The 27,949-nt window shown below is 57.0% G+C and overlaps 1 protein-coding gene across 3 annotated transcripts in view; it reads left to right on the top strand.

Moving 5' to 3' along the window:
* The window catches only part of TFEB (transcription factor EB), a 53,074-nt gene extending 26,802 nt beyond the window's left edge, over nt 1-26,272 (top strand). The window contains exons 1-9 of one of the 3 annotated variants that reach the window (XM_044250709.1): nt 18,852-18,861; nt 19,574-19,805; nt 19,894-20,148; nt 20,673-20,750; nt 22,471-22,591; nt 22,684-22,740; nt 23,350-23,425; nt 24,021-24,168; nt 25,124-26,272. In XM_044250709.1, the coding sequence (XP_044106644.1) occupies nt 19,596-19,805; nt 19,894-20,148; nt 20,673-20,750; nt 22,471-22,591; nt 22,684-22,740; nt 23,350-23,425; nt 24,021-24,168; nt 25,124-25,612 (1,434 nt within the window). In that variant the 5' untranslated portion in view covers nt 18,852-18,861; nt 19,574-19,595 and the 3' untranslated portion in view covers nt 25,613-26,272. Of the gene's footprint in view, nt 1-18,851; nt 18,862-19,048; nt 19,491-19,573; nt 19,806-19,893; nt 20,149-20,672; nt 20,751-22,470; nt 22,592-22,683; nt 22,741-23,349; nt 23,426-24,020; nt 24,169-25,123 lie in introns of those variants that run through there. The other 2 variants (XM_044250708.1, XM_044250710.1) reach the window with 2 other exon arrangements.
* The last annotated feature ends 1,677 nt before the right edge of the window (nt 26,273-27,949 follow it).

The raw sequence follows: 27,949 nt of genomic DNA, 5'->3' as shown, positions 1-27,949 counted from the left end.
GCCCCCCTTTCCCAGTCTAGATGCCCCTGGGGGCAGGGTGCCAAGGCTTCCAGTTGCTTCTATTCTGAGAGTCCGTCCTGAGCTGCCCCATCTCCTCAGGTTTCCCAGCCCGAAGGGACTTCTGAGGCCAGGCAGACTACAGGGGCAGCCTGGCTCTAGGCTGTGAGGGGTTCCCGCTTCTGCCTCATGCGCATGCACCTCAGGGCAAGATAGTCGGTGCCCAGATGCCACTCTTATGGGGTCTATTCCGTTTCTCACTTTCTGAGCTCACCTCTACCCCACAAACCCTGACCCTGGGGCTGGAGAACGGAAACCCCTCCCCTTTGCTCAGCCCACCCTCCTTGTCCCCTGTCATCCTAGGCGTGGGGCCTGGTCCCCTCCTTTGGTGCCACCTCAGCCCTCTTAAAAATGGACAGGGCATTCTGCAGTGACCACAAGATTGTGCAAGGCCAGGCCTGGGCCGTGGGGACAGGTGGAGGAGAGAGAAACTGGAAAAGGGCACTGAAGCCAGCTCCCTTCCTACCCTGCCCTGGAGCCCCATCTCCCTCTCCACTCCGCTGGGGCTCATCTTTCTCCTTTTAGGCTGTTCCCACCGACCAGCCAACACGTCTCCATCTGAGTGGACACATCCACGGGCTTCTGGACACCGGTGGGGGTTGGATGTTGTGTGGAAGGGGGATGGGGCAGGGGAGCAGCTGGAAGCCCAAACTGTGTTGGGGAGAAGGGGTAAGGAGGCCTCCTCAGTGCCACCCGGGGCCATGTAGGGAGGGCATTCTGGAAGCCTTGAGGCCTGGTAGGGAGCTTGGCGGACTTTGTCTGGCGGACAGTGGGGCGCCATTGGGGGTGATGGAGCAGGCAAAGACTTTTCTTTGTTGCTCCGTCCATTTTGTTTCCACTCCCTTGTTCTCTCAGGGCTGTTCTCTTTGTTTCTCCAAAGACAATAAACCCTTCTCTCTGCTCTTCAGCCCCTTCTGTCCGATTCCTGCTCACCCCTCCCACATGTCCATACTCTGTTCTTGGTTTCCTCTGTCCACCATCCCGGCCTGCTCCCCCTGCCCGGCTTTGTCTGGCTTCCCTCCCCCCTCCCTAGCCCCTGACCTCCTGGCTCCCCTGGGTGAGGGGCTGTGGGCCCGGCAGGACCTCATGGGCTTGGCATGATGAAGATGGAGCCGGGAGGATGCCCCCTGTTCTTTTTTTTTTTTTTTAGATTTTATTTATTTATTTGACAGAGAGAAATCACAAGCAGATGGAGAGGCAGGCAGAGAGAGAGAGAGGGAAGCAGGCTCCCCGCTGAGCAGAGAGCCCGATGCGGGACTCGATCCCAGGACCCTGAGATCATGACCCGAGCCGAAGGCAGCGGCTCAACCCACTGAGCCACCCAGGCCCGCCCCCCCACCCGCCGTTCTGACATAGCTCCCTGCACCCTTCAGAGAGTGACCCACCCCCAGGAGTGTGGCTGGGGCTCCTGAGAAGGACCTTACTTCTCATTTGTCAGCCTGATAAATGAAGATACAGATTTGTCTAACAGATAAGCTGGAGAGTGATGGGCCTTCGTGTTCTTGTTACTAAATTTAGCAGCAAGGGTATGGACCCAGATGGGAATCGGACTGCAGACAACTACGATACCTTTTCTCTCTCCTTTCAGACATCCGTCTGCCTACCCATGTAGGCATCCATCCATTCGTCAGATGTTTACTGAACACTTGTATTAGGGGCTTTACATCAAGTGCTTACAGAAATTCTCCAAGATGGCCATTTTCTGCATCTTACACAGGAGGCTGGGAAGAGCCGGGGGAGTTAAGCGAGTTGCTGAAGGACACACAGACAATAGGCGACATTATCTGGAATGTTCAGCTCCACCTGCTTCGAAACATACGTTCTGAGTTCTTTTTTTTTTTTTTTTTAAAGGTTTTATTTATTTATTTGACAGACAGAGATCACAAGCAGGCAGAGAGGCAGGCAGAGAGAGAGGAGGAAGCAGGCTCCCTGCTGAGCAGAGAGCCCGATGCGGGGCTCGATCCCAGGATTCTGAGATCATAACCTGAGCCGAAGGCAGTGGCTTAACCCACTGAGCCACCCAGGCGCCCCACGTTCTGAGTTCTTAAAGTGGAACCAAGTGGCCTTCCTTGGTGTCCTCAGTGTCTAGTCCGTGCGCAGCCTTACCAGCCGTGCTGTGGAATGAATGGGCGTGCGGGGTTCCGGAATGCCGCAGCTCTAGAGTTCTCTCCTCCGTGCAGCTTGGGGCTGGGAGGCACTGCTGGTCTCTAGTCCTCTTGGCATTTCCCCTAGGTAACCTCATGTTACCATCATGTCCCCCTGAAATGGAGGCTTCACCACATAAAGTGCAACCTTGGCTCATCCTTGTTGCTTCTGTCCATCTGCGTCTGAGGGTGGGCTTGCCTCTGACGGGTGGGAAAGTTCTAGGAACGCGCTTGGCCACTGCCCCATCTTCCCCAGCGTACACACCCACACCTCTGCTTCTCCACCGGATGGCCAGCCCCCTTCTAACGCCGCCCCTTTTACTGGCCTTTCTTTCTAAGCTCTGGAGTTATCTGCTCTGTTTCAGGTACTGACTGCCTCGGACAGTCCCATCCCTGGGATGGGAATCCTGGTACTTTATCTAGGAGGTGACCTGCCGTGGGACAGGATAAGTAAGACAGGGAAGGAAGGGAAGCCAGGACAATGTGTGTTTGGGAGCAGGGCACCTGAGGCTCAGGCTCACTGGGGACCCCTGTTTTAGAGTGACCCGGGGATGGGGTGGGGTCAGGGAACCGGGTGTTTATTCTCTCACTACCCTGGGCCCCTGGCTAAGGGCTGCTGGGGAAGGCAGGATGCTGGCCCTGCTGGTTCCTGGCTCGAACACAGAGGCAGGTGCTGGCAGCTGGCAGGTTGTGGGGGGTATGGCTGGGCCCTCACAGCCTCAGCTGCACTCACAGAACCTGGGCCCAGGAGTCCCGTCTGTCCCTTGGAAAATGTGTCTTGCCAAGCCCTGTTTCCACAGCTCCCTTCTCTCGGTGCCCATGAAGCTGCCCCTTCCAGCTGCCCTGGGCAGACCCTTCCCCTGGAGCCAGTCACCAGCACCTCATTCATTGTGTTCAACAGATACTTAAGGAGCTCCTACTGTGTGCCCAGGGCCATGGATAAAAAGAGGAAGCTGTTAGGATCCCTCCAGGCGCTCACAGCAGAGGAAAGGGACCCAGCGCACATGGGGTCCTTCCTAAGTGTCAGACGCTGGCAGCCATTTCCAGGCCCCCTGGGAGGCAAGTGGACTTCTCTAGGGGCTGGACCAAGGTGCCAGGTGGCGAACAGCCCGGAGCCACCTTCAGTCCCCTCCCAGCCCCAGCATCCTGAACTGTGATTGTAGCGGTTTTGCTGACTTCCTTTTCCTTTCTCTCAATGCCCCTGCCTCTTCCCCTCCTGGGGCCACAAGCCCCATGGCTGCCACGTGGTTGTCTTCTAGTGCCCTCCCTCTGGGTCCCTATGAGGAACAGGATGCAATTTGCGGGGCAATGGGGGGGTGCTTTATTCAAGGGCATCCTTCTGTGTCCCTGCTGAAGGCTCGCCCCGGTGCCTGCTTCCTGGAGAGCGGCCTCCTCCCTGCTGACTTCTCCTCCCACCCCGCAGTGTCACACTGTGGTCTCAAGCCTTATGGGGCTCAGGGCATGGGAAGAGTTAAGAGTGGGAAGTGGTGTGTAGGTAAGGCCTTAGGTGTGGGAATGGGGGGAGGTCAGCTAGGGCGGGGCACGGGGCAGGTGCTGGGCCTGATGACGGGTGCATCCGGCCACGGGCAGGCCGGCCAGGTCCTCGTCTCTTTGGCTTCTCCCTCCAGCCACTGCCCATGGCCTTTCCCCTCTGGTTGTGTCAGGGTGTGTGGCGGCAGGAGTCTGTTTGCCCGTGTGGGCCAACCTCGTGACCTCTGACATTCCGTCTCCCCCATCTACTATGCACCTGTCCCACTTGGACAGAAGGGTGGCTGTTCTCTTGGGGCTGGCATGCTGCTAGGAGGGCTGGCAGGGGGACAGACATGGTTTACGTGGGACCAAGAGGTGGACTATGTGATGAAGCTTTCTGTTGGTGGCTCTGAAGCGGCTTTGGTCTGGGGAGGAGGTATAAGGCAGGTACAGGTGGCTGCCCACGTCTCACCTCTGTGGGGATTGTTGGTTGGGGGAACCTGGGGAGGTGGCTGGGCATGGTGGGTAGGAGATCACGCAAGGGAGAGAGCAGAGTGACGGGCTCCTCCCCCAGCCCAGCATGCACAAAATCTAGGGCCCTTGGTTCCTCTCTCTGCCCAGTTAAGGGAACGGTGCTTCTTGTGTTTGAGGACAGAAAGCAAAGGTGGGCCAACTGCTGAGTGACTTTGGAGAAGAAGGTTGCTGTTCTGTCCGAGCTCTTCGTGTGGCAGGGATGGGGTGGGTGCAGGCCACTCCCTTGCTCTGTAGATGGGCTGTGATGTGGGGGCCGCTGCTTCTGCGGGGGTGGGGGTGGGTGGGTGGGAAGAGGTTGGCTGTCAGGCCAGTTCTTCTCTGTCCTCCCAGATGGAGAAGGGGTCAAGGTGCCCACCTGAGTGTACCTGGCAGGACAGAAATGAAGCTGAGTTTGGGGTCTGGGGCAGTGGCCAGTATGGGGGAGGCCCTGGGGTGGGCAAGGGCTGGACAGGACCCAGGCAAAGAAGCCCCTGATTTTGTGCTGCTCTTGATGTCCCCAGAAAGCCAGCGGGGTGATGGGGGTGGTGGGGGAGGAGGGCCGGTGTGTAGTGAGCAGAGGACAGCCCTCCGCTGTCCTGCAGCCTCCGTCCGAGCTGCCGGCTGCCCTGTCCCGCCCCCACTAGGCGTGAGTCAGACCGAAAGCAGAAGCTGCCAGACATTGCACAGGGTGAAGCGAGGCAGAACCAACTGTGCTATTTTGGAACCTGGTTAATTCCCCTCCTGTCCCCCACCTCTCATCTCTCAGGGTCCCCACCCCCTCCTGGCCACAAGCGCTTTGCCTTCCTCAAGGGGACAGTGGGGTTGGGACTAGATTTCCTCTAGCAAATGTGGGCAGGGGCGCTGCCTGTCCTTCCCCTTGCCAGACCCCTTCCCTGGCCCAGAGGTGCTGGCTTCTAGGGAGCCAGCCTCCCAGTGTTGGGGGACAGAGTGCCCCCTCCCGGTGGGAGCTCAGAGCCTGCAGGCAGGGCACCCGGGTGAGATGATGGTCTGCTTTTTGGCGAGGCGCCGCTAGCTCCCTGTGCCCTCCCCGCCCATCTTTCACCGCCCTTCAGCCAACTGTCAGCCTCTCTAGAGCTGGGAGCTACAAGGGCTTCATTGGGCCACTTCTCCCAGCAGCGGCTCTTAGAGGGTTGGGAGGGATTTCCAGACCCAGAGGGCAGATATTTTGGGGCCAAGGGCCTTTCCAGAACCCTTGACACCACATACTCTGCAGCAGTCCCCACTGACCCCCTAATCTATGGTTCTTTCTTGGGCATCCTAGGCCTGCTTGAGGTTCTGGCCCCACATTTTAGGGTTTCTTTGGAGCCCGCATGAGCCTGGGGGCCTCTGGCAGTTCAGTCTGTGGTGGTGAAAGAGGTCAGTAGATGTGTGTTTCTGAACCAGACATGGAGGTGTGGAGTTGGGAGCTGTCGTGTCCCCACCTGTCCTGTGCCTCGGGAAGCAATGTGGTCAGAGAGGGGGTGGGCTCAGCTCTCGTTCTGTGTGTGTCCATGTGCCTGGGAGATGGGCATGGCCTCCTCTGTGTGTTGCTGCCTCCGGGGGGACCCTGAGATCAGAGCCTCACCCTGCTATCTACTCCCCCAGCCACCTGGGGTGGGAGGTTTCAGGCATGGGGGTGGTCCGCAGGCATGGTGCCAGTGACCAATGAGAATGTGGGTCCCTGTCGACCTCAGGTGAGCACTACTTGGGTTTCTCATGGCTCAGATGGATTTGAGGCTTAGGCAGGTGCAAGCAAGGGTAAAGCAGTAAGGAGGAAAGAGTGGTCTCCTGGGCCTGCTGCGGGGGCTTCTGCATGCCCCATCCCTGTGGACCACGGAACACCCGCGTGCAAGTGCACGCTGTCCTCCCGGGGCCATGTGAATGTGAGGGTAAGCGTGTGTGTGTGTACAAGGCTATGTGTGTGTAGGAGATGCTGTAGGTGGGTGTGTGAGTGGGCGTGTTTCACGCAGCCTGTCCGGCTTGCCTTTCCACTGGTAATTGGTAACCGGTAACGGGTAACTGGTAACTGGATGAGTTTCCAGGCTTCTTCCCCATAGCCCCTGACCGTCCTGCTCCGGCCCAGGGCAAGCTGAGTGCCCCCATGTTCCTGCCTCTGCCTCTGTCTCTGCACCTGAGAGTCAGGGCTGTTTGTTCGGGGAAGAGCCCTGCTGTCCCCTCAGGTGTTTCTCCCCACCAGGCACCTGTACCTCCCACTGTCTTCTTCCACCCCTCACCCACTTTCATGCTGGGAACCAGGTGACCAAGCCCCCAGGCGGCTACAAGTGACTTTAATGCACCCACAAGTAACACAGAATGCTGTTAAGGGGCGCTTGGGTGGCTCAGTGGGTTAAAGCCTCTGCCTTCGGCTCAGGTCATGATCCCAGGGTTCTGGGATCGAGCCCCGCGTCAGGCTCTCTGCTCCGCAGGGAACCTGCTTTCTCCCCTCTCTCTCTCTGCCTGCCTCTCTGCCTACTTGTGATTTCTCTCTGTCAAATAAATAAAATCTTTAAAAAAAAAAAAAAAAAAAAAAAGAATGCTCTGTTAAGATGCAGGTTCTGACTCTGTAGTCCGGGTAGCCCTGAGAGCTTGCATTTCCAACTGGCTCCCAGGGCATGTGAGGCCTAGGGATCCTGCTTTGAGTGGTAAGGACTTAAAAGGCCCTGAACCATCTAGACTTCCCGCCGGACTGACGCTGCTCACCCAGCCGGAGAGCTAATACCGGCCACCCCCTAGGTGGACGCCAGGAGCGTCCCAGGCTTCAGCTCCTCCATCCCTTCCCCTGCTCTGAGGGAGGTGGCATTATCACCATCCTGTTTTACAGATGGGGAAACTGAGGCTCTGAGAGACTAAGTTCCTGTCACGGGTCACACGGCTGGTAAGTGGCAAAGTCAGACTTGAACTCTGGTCTGTCCATGTCCAGAACATATAAGCATTCCACTAAAGCCCAGATGTCTTCCAGAGAGCTCAGACTGTGGCAGCCGAGGTGGGTGGGTGAGGGGACGGCTCACAGCAGTGAGGAAGCTGTATGGGGGGGCAGCCCTAGGAGGCTGAGGGGAAGCAAGGACCGAAGGGGGAGTAATTCTGGAAGGAAGAAAGCTAAGTACGGCTGGCATCCTGTCCCCCCTGCTACACCGGGGCCCCTCCACGAATGGGCTTGCCATCACCTGCCTCTTCAGGCCCCTTTCCAGACAGACTCCCCACACAGGCACCTACCCCACTGCCCTGCTCCCTGGGCCTGCGAGCCTGCGCTGGAGGTGGGTGGGTATGTGGACTCCTGACTGTGCGCTCGGGTCCCGTGCCTACCAGCCGTGTGATCTCAGGCAAAGTGTCTCTCTCTTCTGCGCCTCAGTTATTCCCTCTCTGAAATGGGGGTATGTTACTGCTTCCTCACAGGTAGGTGGGCTTGCTTTGAGGATGAAATCGGTGATGAATACCAATTCAGAACTGGGCCTGGTGCGGAGTACGCGCTCAGTACGGGTCATCAGGAACGCCTGAGGGTCTGTACCTGGGAGACCAGAGGGCGCCCTCTGGACTCGCAGTGCGATTGTCAGTAGTTCATTGGCAGGGTATGAGCCAAGCCATGGCGGGGATAGAGAGGCCGGTGTGGGGCTGGGGCAGCAAGGACGGAGAGCCCCCCAGGAGCCGGGGCAGGAGCCAGGTCAGGGACGCCATGGTCCTGGGCCTAGGGCAGGGAGGGTTGGGGCAGGGAGGCTCAGGTGCCGGGGCCGGGCTGGGAGTGAGACGTCAGGTGGAAGCCAGAAGGCACTCTGGCATGCTGGCTGCCTGCTCCTCTGTGCTGCCCAGAGGCCCCGAGTCTTTCTGGCCCGAGCATGGGGCTGAAGCACTAGGGTGTGTGCGTGCAGCTGGGGTTGCCGTCCCCTGAGGAGCAAGAAAAGCCCAGGCTGGGTCCCCAAGGCTGCCACAGCCCTGGTGTTCCCACATGCTGGGCAGCAGTGGGAGTGATGGTGTGGAGCCGTTCCTGCCTTGCAGGCTGGCTCCACGGGCACGTGGCCTTGGCCGCATCTGAGCCGTCCGGAGGCTCAGCGTGCCCGGACAGAGCAGGAGGGGGCCTGCCAGGGATGCTGTCCTGCCCTCTCATGTTATCAGCCAGGTTCCAAGGCCCAGAGAGGGACAGGACCTGCCTGCGGTCACAGCTGCGCCATGGATAGCCTAGTGCAGGTCTTCTAATAACACCGGGTTCTTGGGAAGCATCCAGGTTTCTTGTGCCGAGCCGAGGGAGCCCTTTTGGAACAGACTCATTCCCAAGGGTCCGGACTGTCAGGTCTCATTTTCCTCAGGGAGGGTTGTCAGGGGGGCCGTACAGGCCAATCTGGCATCTGCAAAAGCTCAGCCAATCTGCCCTCAGCAGAGAGAGGGGGGCCGGCTGGCTGGGATGGCAGGGGGAGGCCAGTGGGGGCTGGGGACACTTGGAGTCCCAATCTCAAGTCCCTTCCCTGCACTTCAGGCCCCTTTTGTATCTGGGGAGCCCCTCCCCCCATCCCTGCTGCAGTGCAGGCCAGACCTCCGGCTGTGTAATCACGTTTCTCTCTAGTCAGCTCAACTTAATCTCTCCCTCCCTCCAAGACCCTCTCACAGCTCATGGGAGCGGCCTCTGTGACATGAACATCTCCCGTCTCCTGAGCCCCGGGAACGGATCAGTCTTGGCTGTTAAGCAGAAGAGAGTTTTCGGCTGGCAGGTGGAGTCTGCCCTGCATTTGGGGGCCTCAGGGAAGATATGCAGGCCTCTCTGGGCACCTGGATTCACCGAGGGTGACAGGGGGTGGGACAGGCCTGGAAGTTTTGGGGGACGTTGACAGGGGTCTTCCCTCTCGTCCCCTGGCCTCTTCATTGGGGCAGGAGCCGGTGGTGATTGCGTATCTCCTGGGCTTGCATGCCCCCTTCACCGTGTTCTTGCAGTGTGACCTTGGACAAGTCACTTAACCTGAGTCTCCATTCTCTCCTGCCAGAGGTGCTATTTGTTCTGTGAAGTGTTTGTGGGGGACGGATGATCTGATAGAGGGCCATGCTTAGCTAGTCCAGAATAAGGACTCAGAAGTGTTTGCTGAGTGAGAGGACAGGGGATAACTGAGCCTGTGCTGGGTCATTGGACAAGCAACATTCTGGGACCCCGTGTCTCGTTCTGGGAATTCTGATGGGTGGGATGGGATGGAGGTTCAGAAGAAAGCTGATTTCTCTGGAAGCTTCCTTGTAACTGGGGAGACAGGTAGGTGGCCAGGAAACCACTGGAGAACCAGGCAATATAGCCGCAGGCAGGGTGCTCAAGGGGACCAGGTGTCCAGATGGTGGGGACAAGGGAGCAAGGGAGAGAGGTCGGGAGAGGCTGCTGCCACTGAGGGGCAGGGTGAGGGGTATGGCAAGGTATGTGTGAGAGACAGATAGGCAGGCAGATGGTCTGCCTGTGTGGCTGGTCTGTGTCTGTGCATATCACAAGGGTAGACTAGGAAGAAAGAAGAAAGGTTTCTAGTTTCTTCTCTCTGTGCTTCCCTCGGCTACATGTCCCCCTGTCCCCCAAAGCCCAGTGGCAGTCTTCCTGGGGCAGGCCTCATGCCAGGGTCCAGGCTGGTCCCTATGGGACTGGACGGGCGCCTCTCTGGTCTGGGATTATTGCCTTTGAAGCCTCTCCCTGTGGCACACAATTGCCGTGCCTTGCCCCGGGGCCAGCGGGCGGGCCAGCCAGGAGGCGCCAGCTCCCACCCTTTCCTGTGGGATGTGAGCTGGGACGTGAGGCTGATGGGCCTGAGCTGTGGGCACTGGAAGCCACTGAGCAGGCCAGGAGCTGCTGTGGCTGCCCTCTGCCTCCCCTCCCCTTCCTTTCCCTCCTCCCCACCTCCTGTCTGCATTTAGAGATTGAAAAACAAGCCCCTGGCCCCCCTCACACTCCCCTTACCAGCCCTGCAGCGCCCTCCCTGCCCCCGGCCTCCTGGGGTGGGTCCCCTAGAGGCAGGTGCTCTGAGTGCTGAGTGGGCTGCATCCTGGGTTTGAGTCTCACTGGGCTGCCACTTATGTGCTCTGTGCAGACCACTCTTCTGGAGCTTTCACTTCCTCTTAGAATTCACTGTTTGTTCCCCAGTCTTTATTCATCACAAACAGGGGATTGTTCAGCCTGGGCCAAGAGTGGTCCCATTTGGCCAAGTGATTATGTTGCAGGAGAGAGACAGAGGCCCACATCCCACTTCATAGCCTTTCTGTCTGTCCAAGGTTGGGTGACACTGAGCCAGGGGAGGGAGGTGAGATGGGACATGCCCTCCAGGGGAGGGTCCTGGAGGGAACTTTACCCCGGTGATGAAAACGTCCTCCATTTGGATCTGGGGGGTGATTACACAGGGGTGCACACCTGGAAGAGTGCACAGAGCTGTGCATTTGAAATCTGTGCATTTTGCTGGGGTGAATTATATCTTGGTTCAAGGGGAAAAGGCCTTATTGAAATTAAAAATTAAAAAATTAAATTAAATTAAATAAAAAATATAAAAATAAAACAAAAGTGTTAAAAGTATGTGCTACTGACCCCATTCTTGCTTCTAGTACCAAATATGTTCTATTCAAAGACTGCACACTTACCAAGAGCTGATTTCCATTTGCTCTCTTTCAATCTTGGAGGCAGCCGGAGGTTGCCTTGCTTGACTTCTAGGGAACCGCTGCACCAGGTAACAAACCACTGGAATTAAGAAGTGTTTCCAGAGTACCAGGCACCATGCTGAGTACCCTGCCTACTCCTGGTCTTTTTAGAACCCGGAGGTAGGCTTGTTATTACCCACCTGCCTCTCCCATTGCACTGCAGTGAATTAGGTGATACCCAAGCTCTGAAAGTGAAAATCTTATAAGAACGCCAGGCTTTTGGAGAAGAAACAGAGAGGGTGCCCAGTAACAGGAAAAGCTGGCCCGAGGCCTTCCTGCCCTGTTCTATAAGGAGAGATGAGTTGCAGCGGGGGACTGCTAGGCCCTGCCCCAGCCTGGGGTCTTGATATGGGGTTTGTGTGTGTGTGTTTATGGGACCCTTTCTCAAAAGAAACTTAAGAGCAACAGGAAGAGGAGACTGATTGATCCAGGGATGCCCTAGGTGGGCATGGACAAAGGGACAGTAAGTGGTGACATCTCTCCCATGCCCACATTTCTACCCTTGCAGAGACTCCCGTACCCAGCATCCCAACACCTGTTCTGGGAGAGGTGGTCCTAGCTGCTAAGCCCCACTTGACTGATTTTTTTTTTTTTTTTAAGATTTTATTTATTTATTTGACAGACAGAGATCACAAGCAGGCAGAGAGGCAGACAGAGAGAGGGGAAGCAGGCTCCCTGCTGAGCAGAGAGCCCAATGCGGGGCTTGATCCCAGGACCCTGAGATCATGACCTGAGCCGAAGGCAGAGGCTTAACCCACTGAGCCACCCAGGTGCCCCCACTTGACTGATTTTAACACTGAGGCTAGGCTGAGACATTGAGTCAGGCCTGAGGCTGGGACTCAAACCCGAGCATTCTGAGGCCAGGTTCTCATAGCATCGGGTAGGGCAGGCTCCTGGGAATCTTATCTACCCTCCCCCCTCCACCCCTCACCAGCTATCTTTGGGCCTGGGCCAGTGGATGACCCCCAGGCCCTGTGGGTACCTCAGTGACCACCTCAGTCATTTCAAATGGCCGTGGCCCAAGGCATGGGGAGTATGTGCACATTTTTGTTCTGTTTCTTAGTTCATCAGGCCTTCCTTTGCCACTGCCTCTGCCAGAGGGGAGCTCAGAGAAGACAAAACAAACCAGGTCCTGGAATCTTCCCCTCTCTTCCCTTCCCAAGGCTGGAAGGTCATGCCGGGGGTTAAGGGGTCCTTCCCCGGCCTCCGGGAGCCTCAGGACCTGTCCGGGAGGCCTTCCTTTAGCAGTCGGTTTGATTTCCCCTCCAAGGCCACTGGGCAGGCTCCCCGCACAACTGGTAGTATGTAAGGGCCTGGATCAGAGGGAAACTTCTTCCGACCACAGAGGCACGGAACGCAGTAAATGGTTTAAACAGGCATCCCGGCGGCTGGGCTTGTACCCTTTGTTGTTTCAGCCACGAGACATGTGTTTTTCTGGGAATTCAGGAAATTATCTCTGCCCTTTGAGGAAGGGCAGAGTCTTTTCTGCTTGCGTTTGGGGATTCTAGACCATTCCATCGTCCCAGGCACCCGCTGGCCCCCTGGGCTGGCTGAAAGAGATGGGTGACTGAAGCCCTTTGCTGGTAGGGAGCGTCTTCAGTGGCAATCCCTAAAACAACATGTGGCCACTCTTGCCCCAAATGCAAGCAGAGGGGCCTAACTCTGAACCCCAGGGGCTAGCCTCACCATGCATTAGCTTTGTGACCTTTGGCAAGTGACCACCTCTCTGTGCCTTTCTCCTTGCTGGTAAAGGAGCGAACAGTATTGGAAGGAAGTAGGATAGTCCAATAAGGTACTTTAAGCCCATCTCGCACGTAGTAAGTGCACCGTTGGTGTTAACTCTTATTATAAAATATTATTTTCTGATTAGAAACATGTACATGTTCATGATAGAAAAAGAGTTACATTCCAGAAAGTAAAAGTTAAAAACACACACTCCTGATTGCATCATCAAAAGAAATCTGATATTTTCGTATATTTCCTCCTCAAAGCGTTTCCTGCATATAGTTGTCCACGGTGATGATCAGATCTTCTGTATGATTTTGCCTTTTTATACTTGATGTATCCACCGCCCGGTTACTAACTGGAAACATAACATTCCATCCGGAGGACTACCACATGATTTATTTAACCATCCTACTGCGGGACATTGAGAGTATTTTTCATTTTTCTCTATATAATATGATGGGCATCTTGATGCAGAAAAGCCTTTTCTGCTGTGTGGGATCACCTTGTCAGGCTGGTGGCTGCTCTCCAAGACTTTGAACCGTATTGCCCTCTTGCTTTTCCAAAGAGGCGGCACCCACACTTGTCCGCGGTGTTGAGGTCGCCTGGTGCCCATGAAGGCATTTTAAAGTCCACGGAGCCACACTTGGGCAGAGCTGAGGGCCATTTGTTCCATTCTTCTTTTAAATTATTTAAGGTCGGGCCTCATTCGTATGTAAATTTTAATGACATTATAAACACACATGCCGAAAAGTGTACACATTGTGAGTCGCTGCTTGCATTTTCATAAACTTGACTTCCTGCATCGCCAACCGTCCATCACATCACAGGACATTCCCAGTGTCCCCGCGGCCGGCTGCCCTGGGCTACCTCTCAGGCACTGCCCCCCAAGGTCCCCCCAAGGGATCCTGACTTCTCACAGAAGATTCGTTCGTTTTGCCTGTTTGAACGGCACAAATGTTGGTGGTGCTCAGTGTGTTTTGTGCATTGTTTAGTGTTGTCTGTGAGAGGCCTCCGTGTTGTGTGTAGTAGCAATAGTGGGCTTACTCTCATTGTGGAGTAGCAGTCCAGTGTGTGTGTGTGTGTGTGCGTGTGTGCGTGTGTGTGTGTGTGTACCTTATCCATTTCCCTGGTGATGGATGTCTGGTGTTTCTGGCTTGGGCGCTATCCGCAGGGCTGCTGTGAACCTTCTGGTGCATGTGTCCTCTGGTGAGCCCATGGATGCTTTCCTGTTGGGCATCCACTTAGGAATGGGGTACATATTTTCTGCTTCCTAAGCCAAGGTTTCTTTTTATTTACTTTTTAAGATTTTACTTACTTATTTTGGGGAAGAGAAAGAGCGTGCATGTGCGTTCACGAGAGTCAGAGAGGGACAGAAGGAGAGGGAGAGAGAAGATCAAGCAAGCTCCATGCTGAGCGTGGAGCCCAATGCAGGACTGGATTTCACCACCTCGAGACCTGAGCGGAAATCAAGAGTCAGCAGCTTAACTGACTGAGCCACCCAGGCATTCCTTCCTGTTCCAAGTTTTAAAAGATCATCTGGGAGGCAGAAAAATCCCAGAGAAGTTCAGGCCCCACAATTAATTGAGGGCTCCTGGCTCCCCTTGGGGCAATTTGAGGGGCACTGAGTGACCACGCTCCCTCTGAGGGCTCATGTCTGGGGCTGTAGTGGAAATGGAGTTTGACCTGGGTCGTGGCCCTTCAGCTTCAAATGGCATGTGACTTCTGACCCTCTGGTGGTCACTCAGTGTCTGCACCCAGGGTCCTCGGCTGGCTTAACAACCATCACACTGAGGAGGGCAGGACTTGGGCCAGACTCTGGGTAAAACTGAGGGAACCCCAGCTTTGGATATGACCAGAAGCAGGTGGGGCCCTCACAAACCCGGAAACTGCCCTTTTCTTTTCCCCTTGTATGAAAAGAATCCTACGAGGTGCCTGGGTGGCGCAGTCAAGTATCCGACTCTTGGTTTGGGCTCAGGTCTTAATCTCAGGGTTGTGAGATGGAGCCCTGCCTTGGGCTCAGTGTGTTCGGTAGGGAGTCGGCTTGGGATTCTTTCTCTCCTTCTCCCTCTGTCGCTTCCTGCCATGTGTGCTCGCCTGCTCTCTCTCTCTCAAATAAATAAATCTTAAAAAAAAAAGGTAAGAATGAATGAGAAACTCCAAGAACACTGTTTACCACTCCCCAGCCCACTGATACCCACTCTGTGCAGCTGCGGGTCCTGGGGGAGCCCGGGAAAGAAGCTCAAGAGTGAGGCCTGTGAGCCGGGCAGCCTGGTTTAAGTGTGCATTCTGCTACTCATCCGCTGTGCAGCCTTGGACAAGTTATTTCACCTCTCTGTGCCTGAGTTCCCTGCCCCCCCAAAACTGGGGGCAATAATAGTAGTCACCTCATGGTGTTGTGAAGAATGGATGAGTTAGTATGTGAAAACATAGAGACCAGCCCTGCCCCAGGGCAACCCTTCTGATGCTCCTAGCCTGTTCTACATGTTTCCCTGTTTCTTGTCTAAATGGGCTCAGGCTATACATTTTATTCTATAGTTTTCATTTTCCACTCAGTCCTCAGTCTCTGAGATCCTTCTAGCTGAGGCTTTTCTGTTCTGGGAGTCTCCCCCTCTGTGCCCATCCCTCCTGGAGACCAGTGATTTCTCTCTGTCTTTCCCTTTGCCCTGTCTCCCCTTTCCCTTAGGAAAGCTTCCCAACGGGTTCATACTGACGTGTACAGGGTTGATGAGGGCGAACCCCACAGGGGCTGAAACTGGCCTGGCCTCAACCAGAGACGTGCATAGCTTTGGAGGCATATCTGTCCGTTATGGGATACCTGAGGACATGCTAGGGAGTGCCGCACACCCACCACGTCTCCTTGACAGCCCAAGGGGCAGGTGCCCTTGTTGGTCGCATTTGACCAAAGAGAAAAAAACCAAGGCACGAGAGTTGCTTTCCCAGAGTCCCCGGCCAGTATGGAGGCAGCAGGGGATGGCAGTGGGGGAGGGCTTCAGCTGCATCTGTTGGATCGGGAACCCAGTTGCAGCTTGGGGCAGGGGCGATCAGGTGGGAGGTTCTGAGTGAACCGTGGGGTGAGGGAGGCGGGGATGGCTGGTGGATTCTGGGGGCGCAGAAAGGGGCCGCTCTCATGGTCTAGGCTGAAACTTCAGTCCCCGCTACCTTTGCTAGAGGACTGGAGAGACGCTGGGCTTCTCTGGGGTGTTAGACCCCCTGGTCCCCTCCGGGAGGTGGTGTTACCTGGTGGGGGGGGGCAGGGAAACTCCTAGCGCTGGTGTCTGCAGATAGTAGGCACTCCAGGCTTCCGCTGTTACTGAGTGCATGACTGGGGAGCCCTTACCAGACCTGGTGGGTCTGGAGGTCAGATGAGGGGGAGGACTAGGGGATCCTTTTGGTTCTCCTGTGTCCCTCATCCTGGTTCTTCCTGACAGATGGGCCCCCAGGGAGGCTGGCAATGGTCCCTCAGGCGTTGAGAGGGAGCAGGAGTGCTTGAGGGCTGGGCAGGGAATGGTTAGCGCGCCCAGCGGCTCTCCTGGGTCACTGCATCTGTCCTCAGATCCCCGTAAGGCCCTCCCTTAACCCTGTGCTCATCCCTCCCCCCAGGCCAGGCTCAGAGTGACCCAGACAGGGCCAGGGGAGGAGGCTGGGCTGTGGAGTGAGGAATCAGCTCTGTGACTGGGGTGACAGCGGTGATAGTGGGGGCGGGGTGGTGGGGTGGGGAAGACTGACTCTGCTGTGCCCCTGGGCTGCCCTCTGTCAGAAGACAGTAGACAGGCTGAGGCTCCCAACACCTCTTAAGGCACGGACACCTGGCCGGTCACGATTCTCTGATAGCCTCTCCCAGGAGGCTCGCACAGCCCTGGGTGGGGCTGGTCAGGCCAGGATTCCCGCTGGCATCTTCCAACCCAGCAGACTGAGCAGACTGAGGCTGGCACAGCCAGCGAGAGGCCCAGCGGGATGGAGCCCAGGTTCTCCCGCGGCAGCCAGCTCTAGCTCAGCCTGGGACGGGCACCCAGCCCTTGGTCAGAGAAACAAGGGGCTCGTTCTCCCCCGGTCGTCCCCGTGCCGGCTGGCACTGCCAGGCCTGGTGCCACTCCCCCCAGCAGGGACCAACTGAAGTCAGATTGTTCCCGGAGGGGCAGGCTGCCTGGCGCCGCATTTGTGAGCATGCAGGAGTGTGGGGCGTGCTGAGGCAGGGCGGGGGGCTGGGCTGGGGTCAGAGCCTGTGAGGTCTGCAGGGCTGCAGGGGTGGGGGGATCGTGGTGAAGACAGGCTATCCTCTGTAGGAGCCCAGAAAAGGGGTGGAGACTGCAGCTGGGTCCCGGCTGCAGGACAGAGAAGGGGGAAGGGGTGGCTGTCTGATCTTTTCTCCCTGGGGACTGTCCTGTTGGGAGCTGGGCAGAGAGACCCTTGGAGCTGATTCACTAATTTCTGGCCTGGGGGGAAAAAAGAAGGGAGGAAAGAAAGTGCAAAGCTCCAAGGCGAGGCAGAAGGTGTGAGGACCCGCTTTGCAAGGAAGCAGCTATAGTAGTAGAGGGAGCCCTAGGTTGGGGTCTGGTGGCCTAGGCTCCATTTGTGGCCCTGAGCTAACCAGACATGCAACCCAGGACAAGCTCCTTCCCAGCTCTGTGTGGAGACACAGTGGTCAGCAGGCCCCCATGCCCCATCCGCGCCCCCCCCCCCACGATGGGCTGGGGAGCCACACTGGACTGGGTCCCAGCTCTGTCTCTGTCCCCAGATACTTAACTTCCCTGTGCCTCTGTTTCTCCTTATCTGTAAAAGGAGAATAACCAAAACTACCTCGTGGGGGTGTTTGAGGTTCAAGTGCCTGGAACAGCGCCGGGCACAGAGTAAATGCGCAAATAGATGCAAATTATTATTATCTCCGTGACCTAGTTGGTGGTTTTCAGTGAATATTTGCCAGTACCTTCTACAAGGTACTTAGTGACTTAGTCTGATGTCTGGCATGAGGCGATACTGCTTTCCTTTGCTACCCAACAGAGGTCTGGCTCTCATTCTTCAGATCCCTCGGGCACAGCTCTGGGCTCTGGTCTGTCCTAGAGCTGACCCTCTCGGTCTTGTGTTTATCCTTTACTTCCGCCGTCAGCCTGCCAAGTGCCAGGCTCTGTGCAAGACACCATCTTTCCACTTCACAGGCTCACCAAATGTCTGACGTAGAAATTGTTGGCAGAGGAGGAAGCTGAAGCTCAGAGAGGTGAAGTGACTCGCCCAAGGTCACACAGCCCAGATAGGGCAGAGCCAGGATTTCAGCCCAGGTCTGCCCTGTTTGATAATGCTGGAACCTTTATGGAGTTGGGGAACCCCTGGGGGAGTCTCAGGGAGTCTCTTAGCTGGGAGGGACTTTAGAAATCACCTAGTTCAGCCATTTCATTTTGTGCCTAGGGAGACAAAGCCTCCAAGAGAAGCCATGGGCTAGGGTCCCTCTGTGAGTTAGGGCCTGCAGCTGGGCTCTGTCTGTCTTTTCCTCCCCCTTTCCAGACTAGGCCTGGGGGCCCTCCAAGACCCATCCATGATCAGGGCTGACATCCTGGGTCTGGGGAGCCCTCCCCGGACCCTTGCAGGCCCAGGTACCCTGCAGTGACCCTCTCTGCCCAGGATCGTGATGCCTGTGGGCTTGCTTTTCTTTTTTAAAAAATTTATTTATTTGTTTGTTAGAGTGAGAGAGAGAGAGCACAGGCAGACAGAGGCAGAGGGAGAAGCAGGCTCCCCGTGGAGTAAGGAGACCAATGTGGGATTCGATCCGAGGACACTGGAATCATGACCTGAGCTGAAGGCAGCGGCTTAACCCACTGAGCCACCCAGGCATCCCGGGTGGCTTTTCTCATTCCCTGGACTTTTGACTCCATGAGCTCAGGGACTCTAGTTAGTTTGGGGCTGTATCACCAGTGCCTGATTCATAAATAGTAGTCATTCCCTGCGCACATTTGCAGAACATCTGCCTTGTCCCAGGCCCTGGGCTAAAGGCTGAAGGCACAGCAGGGAAGAAGACAGACAAAGTGCTTCCCCTCAGGGGAGTTTGCATTCCTAGGGAGAAAGAGATAGACAGTGAATGAAATAACTAAGTAAAGATGCATAATGGTTAAGATGGTGATAAGTGTGCTGGAGAAACACAAAGAAAGGAACGGGCATAGGGAGTGTTGGAGGGCAGGTGGGAATTTTGCAGTTTTGAATAGGTTAGTCAGGAAAAGTCTCTGTAAGAACAGGACATTTGTGCCTTTGAAGGGGTGAAGGAATGAGTGATGTCTGGGGGAGGGGCATCCCAGACTGCAGGAAGAGCAAGTGCAAAGGCCCTAAGGTAGGAGCGTGCCTACTGTGTTTGGGGGATTATAAGGAGGCTGGCGAGGTGGCCAGAGCTGGTGGAACGAGGGAGAAAGCAGGGGCATATGGGGTCAGAAAGGATCATGAGGTGGGGATGGATCACAGAGGGCCTTTTGTGGGAAGGACTGTGGCTTTTACTCCAAGTGAAGCGGGAGCCATTGAGAGTTCTGGGCTGAGGGAGGGACAGGATCTGACTTAAACAAAGGTTTAACAGGATCTCTCTGATTACTGAGTTACGAGTAGAATGTTGTAGGGCAAGAAAAGAGGGAATCTGAACGTGAGGAGACTCCTTCAGGAAGCCAGATAAGGCATGCTACAGGCTGGGCCCATGTCAGTGGTCTGGTCGGGAGGTGGTAGCAGAGGGGACGTATTTGAAGTCAGATCTGCCAGGATCACCATGTGGCATGAGGGAAAGAGAGGACTCAAGACTGACTCCTACGTTTTGGGGCCAACCAGCTGCAATGAACGGAGAACAGAGGGTCTCCATATCTGGCCCAGGAAGTGGGAAACTTGGGGTCAAGTCTCAGCTCTGTCACCCTCCTGCTTGGTGACCTTGAAGGAACCCCTTCTCCCTTCTGGGCCTCGGCGCCTGCTCCTGTACAACAGGTGCCGTCCTCTGGTCCCGGCCCTCTCCCCGAGACCCAGGGGGCCTGCATCTCACAGACCCTGACCCCGCCCCCCACCCACAGGGAGCCCGTGCTGGTGGCCGCCATGGCGTCGCGCATCGGGCTGCGTATGCAGCTCATGCGGGAGCAGGCGCAGCAGGAGGAGCAGCGGGAGCGCATGCAGCAGCAGGCCGTCATGCATTACATGCAGCAGCAGCAGCAGCAGCAGCAGGCGCTGGGCGGGCCGCCCACTCCAGCCATCAGCACCCCCGTCCACTTCCAGTCTCCGCCACCTGTGCCAGGGGAGGTCCTGAAGGTAGGGCCTGTCCTAAGGTAGGGCGTGGACCCCTCCCAGCCCGGTTCCTGGATCCCTAGAACACTTGCCTTCTCCACCTCCCTCCCAGGTGCAGTCCTACCTGGAGAACCCCACCTCCTACCACCTGCAGCAGTCCCGGGACCAGAAGGTGCGGGAGTACCTGTCCGAGACCTACGGGAACAAGTTTGCCGCCCACATCAGCCCGGCCCAGGGCTCTCCAAAGCCCCTGCCGGCGGCCTCCCCAGGGGTGCGGGCTGGGCATGTGATGTCTTCCTCAGCTGGCAACAGTGCTCCCAACAGCCCCATGGCCATGCTGCACATCGGCTCCAACCCCGAGAGGGAGGTGAGTGAGGGGTTGGCCAGTGGCTGCGGTGAGCAGAGCTCGTGCCGACCACTGTGCTCCTGGGACTCCTAGTCTAATGGCAGAGGCGAGGTGCTGCTGTTAGAGTCCCTCCCAGTCTAAGGGGGGAGACACAGCCCTGCCCTCAGGGACCCTCAGTCTGAGGGGAGACACAGCCCTGCCAGTGAACCCTAGTCTCATAAGAGAAGCCTCTTCCCTTCTTTTGAAAGCTTTGCTAGGGAGAAACAGGAAACTCATAGAGGAAAGCCCAACACACCTGCAAAGTCATGTCCAGACAGAAGGTATATGAAGCAGTCTCTTTGGGCCACCTGCTCCTTGGGAAGTGCCCTGGCTTTGGGCTTGTGGGACAGCTCATCCCCTCTCTGGTCGTTTTTCCTTTTCCCCCGAGATTAGCAGGTTAGGGGAGGTGGGCTCCAAGGTCCATTCAGGTCAGTGGCTGTCCCAGTGCCCCTTCCCTGTCCCTTTCTGCTAGTGGGCTCTCCTCAGATGGACTTTCTCTCTTTCAGTTTGATGTCATTGACAATATTATGTGTCTGGATGATGTCCTGGGCTTCATCAACCCTGAAACTCAGATGCCCAACACGGTACTGCTGGCCAGGGTGGGGTGGGTATGTCAGAGGGAGGAGGCAGAGGTTCTATGGTGGCTCTACAGGGTCCTCACCTGGGCAGAGCCATCTTGCCACAGAGATGAAAGTCACCTCTGTCAAATAGTGTGACCAGAGCCCACGGCCCAGCAAAATTATGACTCCAGAGAGAGTTGCCTAGCATGCATGCATGATGGGGCTTCAGTGGGAAGTTCTGGCTGGGCAGTTGGGGAAAGCTCTCTGAGTGGGGGGGGGTGTTGGGGAAGGGGCAGGAGGTAGTGGTGCTGGGCCTCAGCAGCGGGAAGGCAGGGAAAGCACTGCTGGAGGGGAGCAGTGTGGCCTTGAGCTGATGAATTCCTTTGGGATCTGGGGCTTCCCTCTTCTACAAAGCATAGGGCGCAGTGGGGACAAGCCTATGGCCCTCACCCCATGCGACAAGTGATAGGGTGCTGGCTTTGTCCCCTCCCTCCAGCAGCCTCCTGGCAGTGTGAAGGCTCTCGGCCTCCCAGGCAGAGGTGAGGTAGCAAAGGGGAAGAAGCCCGCCTTAGAATCAAGAGGCTGAGCTTCTGGCTTTGGTTGTGATCCTGGCAAGTCCCTTAATTATTCTGAACCCCAGTTTTCTCAGCAGCAAAACGGGAATGATGCCGTCTATGCGCAGCCTTGTGGGAAAGTTAGATAAGGCAAGGAGTGGGGGCTAGTTCTGCACGGGGTGACAGATACTCGCACTGAGCAGGTAGAATTGTGGGTGTCCCTGCCTCTCGGGCCTGAACCCTGTGACCCTGACTCTGGCCCCAGCTCATGCCCCTGAGGGGAAGCCCCTAGATCTTGCAGTAGGAAGTCAGAGAGTCAGTCCCGGATCCCTGCTGCCCTGCAACAGTACCTAGGACCTGGGTCTGAAACCTGCTTCCCACTGAGCACTGAAGGCTTGGAGGAGGGAGAGGGCCAGAGGATGCAGTGTCTAGTCCCCTCTCTGGTTTCCGTGTATCTGGTGGGGTGCTGGTGTCCCACCTAGGCTTCTGGGCTCGTGATTTGCTCTGTGGGGTTCCTGTGGCAGGAGCTGGGTGATCATTCTAGAGCTCTAGTCTGTCCCTGCCAGGCCCCTGCTCCACCCCACACTGGCTGCCCATTACAAAATGCCAGCGTCTTTGCAAGTCCCATCTGGAACTGGCGGCGTCCCCCGCGTTGCCCACATCACACTGTCCGCTCCTGCAGCTTGAGCATCTGGGGGCGACCGCCAGCTCTGTCCAGCCCTGCGTCTTTGCTCAGCCCTCCCCACCCTTGCCTGTCGTGCTCCTCCTCACTTCTCCGCTCCGGACCCAATTCACATTCCACACCCTCCAGAAATCTTTCAGAAACTCCAAAATCGATTAGGTGCTTCTCCTCTGGGCTTCCTAGTGCCTGGGACTTAATCCCCTCATCTGTCACCCCTCAGGGCTGTGACCCGGTCTGATCGCTCTACAGGCTGGCTGCTCCTGGAGGGCAGGAGCCACACCTTCCTCAGCCTCCACCCCTACGGACTTTTCCATGAATTGTTGGGCGCCGAGGCCCAGGGTGGATTCTGACATCCTCGAGCTGGCTGTGGGGACTTTCAGGCTCGAAGTGGGGCGTGGGGGACCCTGTACGGCTGCCCCTGGGTGTCCGTGGGATGATGGGCCCCGGGCAGGGGTCCCCCTGGAGAGGGGGCTGCTCACCGCATCCCTCTCCCCACCTCACCCCACAGTTGCCCCTGTCTAGCAGCCGCCTGAACGTGTACAGTGGTGACCCCCAGGTCACTGCCTCCCTGGTGGGAGTCACCAGCAGCTCCTGCCCTGCCGACCTGACCCAGAAGCGAGAGCTTACAGGTACCACCTCCCTATCTCCCAGTGCTCCAGCTCCCCATTCCTCCCTCATCTCCTCCCTCCCAGCTCCTCTCTCTTTCTCCCCCGACGACCAGATGCCGAGAGCCGGGCCCTGGCCAAGGAGCGGCAGAAGAAAGACAATCACAACCTAAGTGAGTCCCGGGCCTGCGCCTTCTCCCCGCCTCCCTCTTCCTTGCTCTCCTCGCTAGGGCTGCCTAAAAAGCCTCTCTGACCTGAGTCTCAGGTTGAGGGTAGAGTTTACTTAAAACAACAACAACAACAACAACAACAAAACAAAAGCTGCTCTTAGAAAGGCTTCCCTACCAGAGACCTTAAATCCTCTGTTGGTGAGACTGAATGGGTCCCTCACTGCTTAATTCCCACTGGCTGTTTTTAGGAGGGGATAGGAGAGGGGCCCCCTGGGGGAAGCGATATTCATGAAATCCCCAGGACTTCAGAATGAATGGGTTTATCATATCAGATTGTTTCCTTTAGGGCGTGGAGCCTGGGAACGCTCAGCCCTGTAGTGGGGTGGGGATACTGGCTGCTTTGCTGTGCTAACAACTGACCTGGAGATTCGGCCTTGAAGAGCCCCTTGGTGGTTCTGGCCTGTGCCCGGGACCCTCATTCCCATAGCAGTCGCTTCTGTGGGTCACTCATTCCTTCCCAGAAGGGCCAAGGCACCCTCCCTGGGCTGGGCCCTTCGCCCTGGTGGGGGTCCTCCTCCTCCTAACTGGTCCCTCGGGATTTGTTACCTTTAGTTGAACGGAGGCGGAGGTTCAACATCAATGACCGGATCAAGGAGCTGGGAATGCTGATCCCCAAGGCCAACGACCTGTGAGCAGTTTCTGGTGTGGGGGGTGTGGGGGCTGGGGGCGGGGCATCAGCAGCTGATGCGTATTTTCTGCACCTGGGGGATTGCTGGTTGCAGGGGGTGGGAGGTGATGGTGGTGGCTCCTCAGAGCTTATGATCCATGAGGGAAAGAAGATTCCGTCCTTTGCCCCAATCGGAACAATTAGGCTGGGGTCAGAGGGAGGGGGGCTTCCTCGAGGAGGAGTTATGCGGGGAACCTTTGGACTTGGGCTGGCACAGAGGGGTCCCAGGGCTGGGAGGAGTGAGAGTGGAGGTCAGGTGTGGGTTTTGGCAGCAGGAATGGAAGGCCTAGGGAGGGAGGCTGCTCTGAATTGTTGGCTTGCATGAGATTCGTGAGGTGGGTTGTGGCGACCAAGTCAGCTGAGAGGGTCTGTTCGTGCAGATGGAGAAGGGCCTCCACAGATCAGGGTTGGTTGCATCTGGGGTTTGTGGGCAACACTGGGACAGGCAGCAGAGGCTTCTGGAACCCAAGCAGGGTTTTACTTTCACCCCTGGAGCGCATGGTGAATGCTCGGGCACTAGTCTGAGCCCGCGCCTCCACTTCTGCCCGGCCCGCAGGGACGTGCGCTGGAACAAGGGCACCATCCTCAAGGCCTCTGTCGACTACATCCGGCGGATGCAGAAGGACCTGCAGAAGTCCCGGGAGCTCGAGAACCACTCTCGGCGCCTGGAGATGACCAACAAGCAGCTCTTGCTCCGCATCCAGGTCTGGCCCCTGCATTGGGACTTCGTGGGTGGCTCTGACTCCCGACGTTGGCCTGGCTCTTGACCTTCGGGGCAGTGTTTACACTTCTGAAACTGGGGGAATGGGAAGGATGCCCGTGAAGAGGGAGGACGGACGCAATGGTTTGCTAACAATACATCCCCAGCGACTTGGAGCAATAAGGACCAGCTAGAGGTTCTGTTCTGTGAGCCCTTCCTTCTGGGACCCAGGCCAGTGGACGGGCACATCTATAGCCGGCTCTTAAAGCCTCGTGCGCCTTTTAAGGTGACACTTGCTGCTTCTGTTCACAGTTCCTTGATCAGTACAAGTCCACGCCTACACCAGACCTCAAAAGGGATGGGAAAAGGCAGACCTACCGAGTGGGGAGGTAGGGAGCTAGAACTGTTTGGCTGCCATCCGGAGCTGAGGGTTCTGATCTTGGCTGTGCTCAGGGTCTCTGTCTTCTCTGGATCCGAGGCTGGCCATCTATACAGAGGGCACACGGATGGCAGCTTGTAAACTTCTCTGTCTCTCATAGGAGCTAATACAGCTGGCATTACCATCCAGCCCGCATGGCCATACTCCAAGGGAAAAATCAAAGTTTCACGAAAGAGCCCTCATTCTTAATAGATGCAGTGCCTTCTGATCCTTTCTGTTCTGGTCTAGTCTAGGCAAGTCTGTTTCAGTGAAAACAGAAAGAGAGAGTGAGCTGGTCAAGACTCACTACAGTGGTTTCACAACCCACAAATGAGTTGTGACTTGTAGTTTGAAAACCCCCTGGTCTAGACTCTAGAGCCGTCCTCTGCCTGCTTCCCCATGAGCCATGCTGTGGTCTTGGGTGCCACAAGGGGAGGGGCAAGGGCTGCAGGGGGGTGCCTGGAAGGCAGGGTAGCTGGCACACATGGGTGTCTGCCCCCAGCCTTCTTTTTCTGCTCTCTCTGCCCGCCCCCACTTGCAGGAGCTGGAAATGCAAGCTCGAGTCCATGGCCTGCCCACCACCTCGCCGTCGGGCATGAATATGGCTGAGCTGGCCCAGCAGGTGGTGAAGCAGGAGCTGCCCAGTGAGGAGGGCCCCGGGGAGGCCCTGCTATTGGAGGCCGAGGTCCCGGATCCTGAGCCGCTGCCGGTTCTGCCCCCCCAGGCCCCGCTGCCCCTGCCAGCCCAGCCACCTCAGCCGCCGTCCCCATTCCACCACCTGGACTTTAGCCATAGCCTGAGCTTTGGGGGTGGGGGCGATGAAGGGCCCCCAGTCTATCCCGAGCCTCTGGGGCCAGAGCATGGCTCCCCGTTCCCCAACTTGTCCAAGAAGGATCTGGACCTCATGCTCCTGGACGACTCACTGCTACCACTGGCCTCTGACCCTCTCTTCTCCACCATGTCCCCTGAGGCCTCCAAGGCCAGTAGCCGCCGGAGCAGCTTCAGTATGGAGGAGGGCGATGTGCTGTGACTCGGGCGGCCGCCATGCTGGGGAACAGGGGCAGACCTGGGGGCTGGGAGGGCCGGGGCCACCTCCCTCCCACTCCTTGGGCTGCTCTGTGTGTGACGTAGCCAACTGCCCTGCCTCACTTCTTCCTGTTGGCCCCCTGTTTGGACTTTTGGACTTAGTGCCTGCTTGGCAGCCTGTGGGGGCAGGCTCAGTACCTACCCGGCTCAGTACTCCCCAGGGATCGCCCTCTTGATGGGGCTGGGTCTGAGTAGGCCTTCAGCCCAGGTCCTGGAGGCGAAATCATGAGGGGAAGGGAGGGGACAGGTGTGCTAGGGGTAAGAAGAGGTCCTGGGAGGGTTCTGTCTTCTGGATCTGATCCCGCCCCTGCTCGTGAAGGACATGTGAGAGCAAGGGGGTTCAGGAAGTTCCTTCTCCGAGGCAGCGACCGGCCCAGGGGGTGCCCAGGCCTGCCTTTCTGGGACTCAGATGGCCACAAGTCTGCCCTCCAGCCTGGCACCCCCACCCCCCTTTGGTGCTAACAGCTCTCTACCAGGTGGTGTGAGGGCGGGGGTGGCCGGAAGAGGGGGCGCTGGGTTCCTGTTCGAGCGTGGGGTCACTGCTGGAAGAGCACCTCTCTCCGGGCTCCCCACTTTGTGCCTTTAGTAAACACTGTGCTTTGTACCTGCTTGTCCTGTCTCTTTGGAGGGGTCTGGGGCGGACACAGCTGGAGGATTTAACTCAGTGCACACCATAATGAATTTAGAATTCAAATGCCCCTTGTGGGGGTCAGGGTAGGGGAAGACAGAGAGTGGGGAACAAGCCCATCACCTGGTTTCCCCCACCTCTCAGACTTGCCTCAAGGGAAGCTGGAGATGGCAGCCCATCTTAGGGGGCTTGGGGACTGAGGGGGTCATTGTCCCTCCTTGTGGCCACAAGATGGCGCTGCAACATCGCTGGTTCGCACCTCCAGCTGTGGCCGGAGACAGATGAGCTGGGTGATGTGGGGGTTCTGGTTGCTCAGAAACCAAGTCTTCTGTTCTCAGCTGCTGCTTTGGGGCACCCTCAGCCCAGACTGCCCCTCGCCCAGGGTGGGGGGCATGTTTCTCCTGTTCCCGAATGCCTGTTCTAGTGGTCGCCCCTCGAGATTTTTCTCCTGCCCTGGGTGGGTGGACTGACACCTGCTTGAGAAGTCAAGCTGCCTGCTCCATGGCAGCAGAGCTGGCCCCTCTGCTCTTGGACAGTGTCTCTAGCAGGACAGGCTCCTTAGTAACTGAGGAGCTGAGTCCTCTGGGTTTAGGGAAAGGGGGTCTCCCTTTCCCTAAATAATTTGGAAGTAATTTGGGAGGAGGCAGGAGTCCCCAACTCTGGGTAGAGTCAAGGATGTGGGCCCTATTCCCTGCTCTGGCTCTGTTCCCATGTGCCTCTGCTCTGAGATCCTGGGATTTTGTGACCTCACCCAGGAAGGGGAGATGGGCTTGGGGCAATGAGGGGCTGAATGGCAGCTTCTTGAGCCCCAGCTGTCTTGGGGCAGAGAGAAGAGGGTCTTTTTGGGCTTTGCCTAGTTCTCTCCCAGCTTCCCATAGTCTTCAGTCAGACATCAAAATGGTTTTCCCCTCAAGGGGCCCTGAGAGGCCCAAGGGGCCTAATTAAAAAAAATTAAAACTCCCAGGATAAAAATGGCTAAGAGGGCAATTTCCTCCAGTGCAGAACTGGAGATCAAATCAACATTGGAGCAATTAACGTGTGAGAAGAGAGAAGGGAAGGGAGCTGGGCATGTGGGTGCTGATGGCGGCTGGACTGACGGAGGCTGCAGGATTAATCTCAAGGTCAGATGGAGCCGTGGATGACCTTGTGGAGTTTGAGCCAGCCAAGGGGCACTGGCATCGCCCTCCAGAGGCCCCACCCTGCTGCGGGAATCATTCCTGCCTTAGGAACCACTGGAGGGCGTAGGGGTCTGGGAACTCCCGAGTCAAAATGAGAACTCTTTCCTACCCTGTTCTTCATCCTGGGGATTCAGTCAATGGAGTCGAGAGCTGCCCTTCTGGCTCCTTATGCAACCCCTCACGACTGCTATATTACACCCCCTCTGCCTGCCTGCTGGCTTCCGGTCCCCTAGGTGCTTCAGCGGAGCCACCGCTAGCAACCCGGGAAGCAGGGTCTGAACCCGCCTTTGGGCCATATTGAGGGTGTGAGGGGTTCTGACCGCAAGAGTGCGCCACAGGTCCAGGACCCGGCCTCTGCGGGCGCCCTCTAGTGGGGGATAGTGGAATCTCAGCTTCATTGTACATTCCTAACTTGAGCCTGGGGTGGGGGGTGGGGCGGGTCCTGCCAGTTCTGCGGGCTTGGTTAGGACAGGCA

This window comes from Neovison vison, chromosome 1 (assembly GCF_020171115.1).
Source record: "Neovison vison isolate M4711 chromosome 1, ASM_NN_V1, whole genome shotgun sequence".
Lineage (NCBI taxonomy): Eukaryota > Metazoa > Chordata > Mammalia > Carnivora > Mustelidae > Neogale > Neogale vison.
The sequence above is the reverse complement of the archived record's forward strand: the minus strand, read 5'-3'. Positions and strand labels throughout refer to the sequence as shown.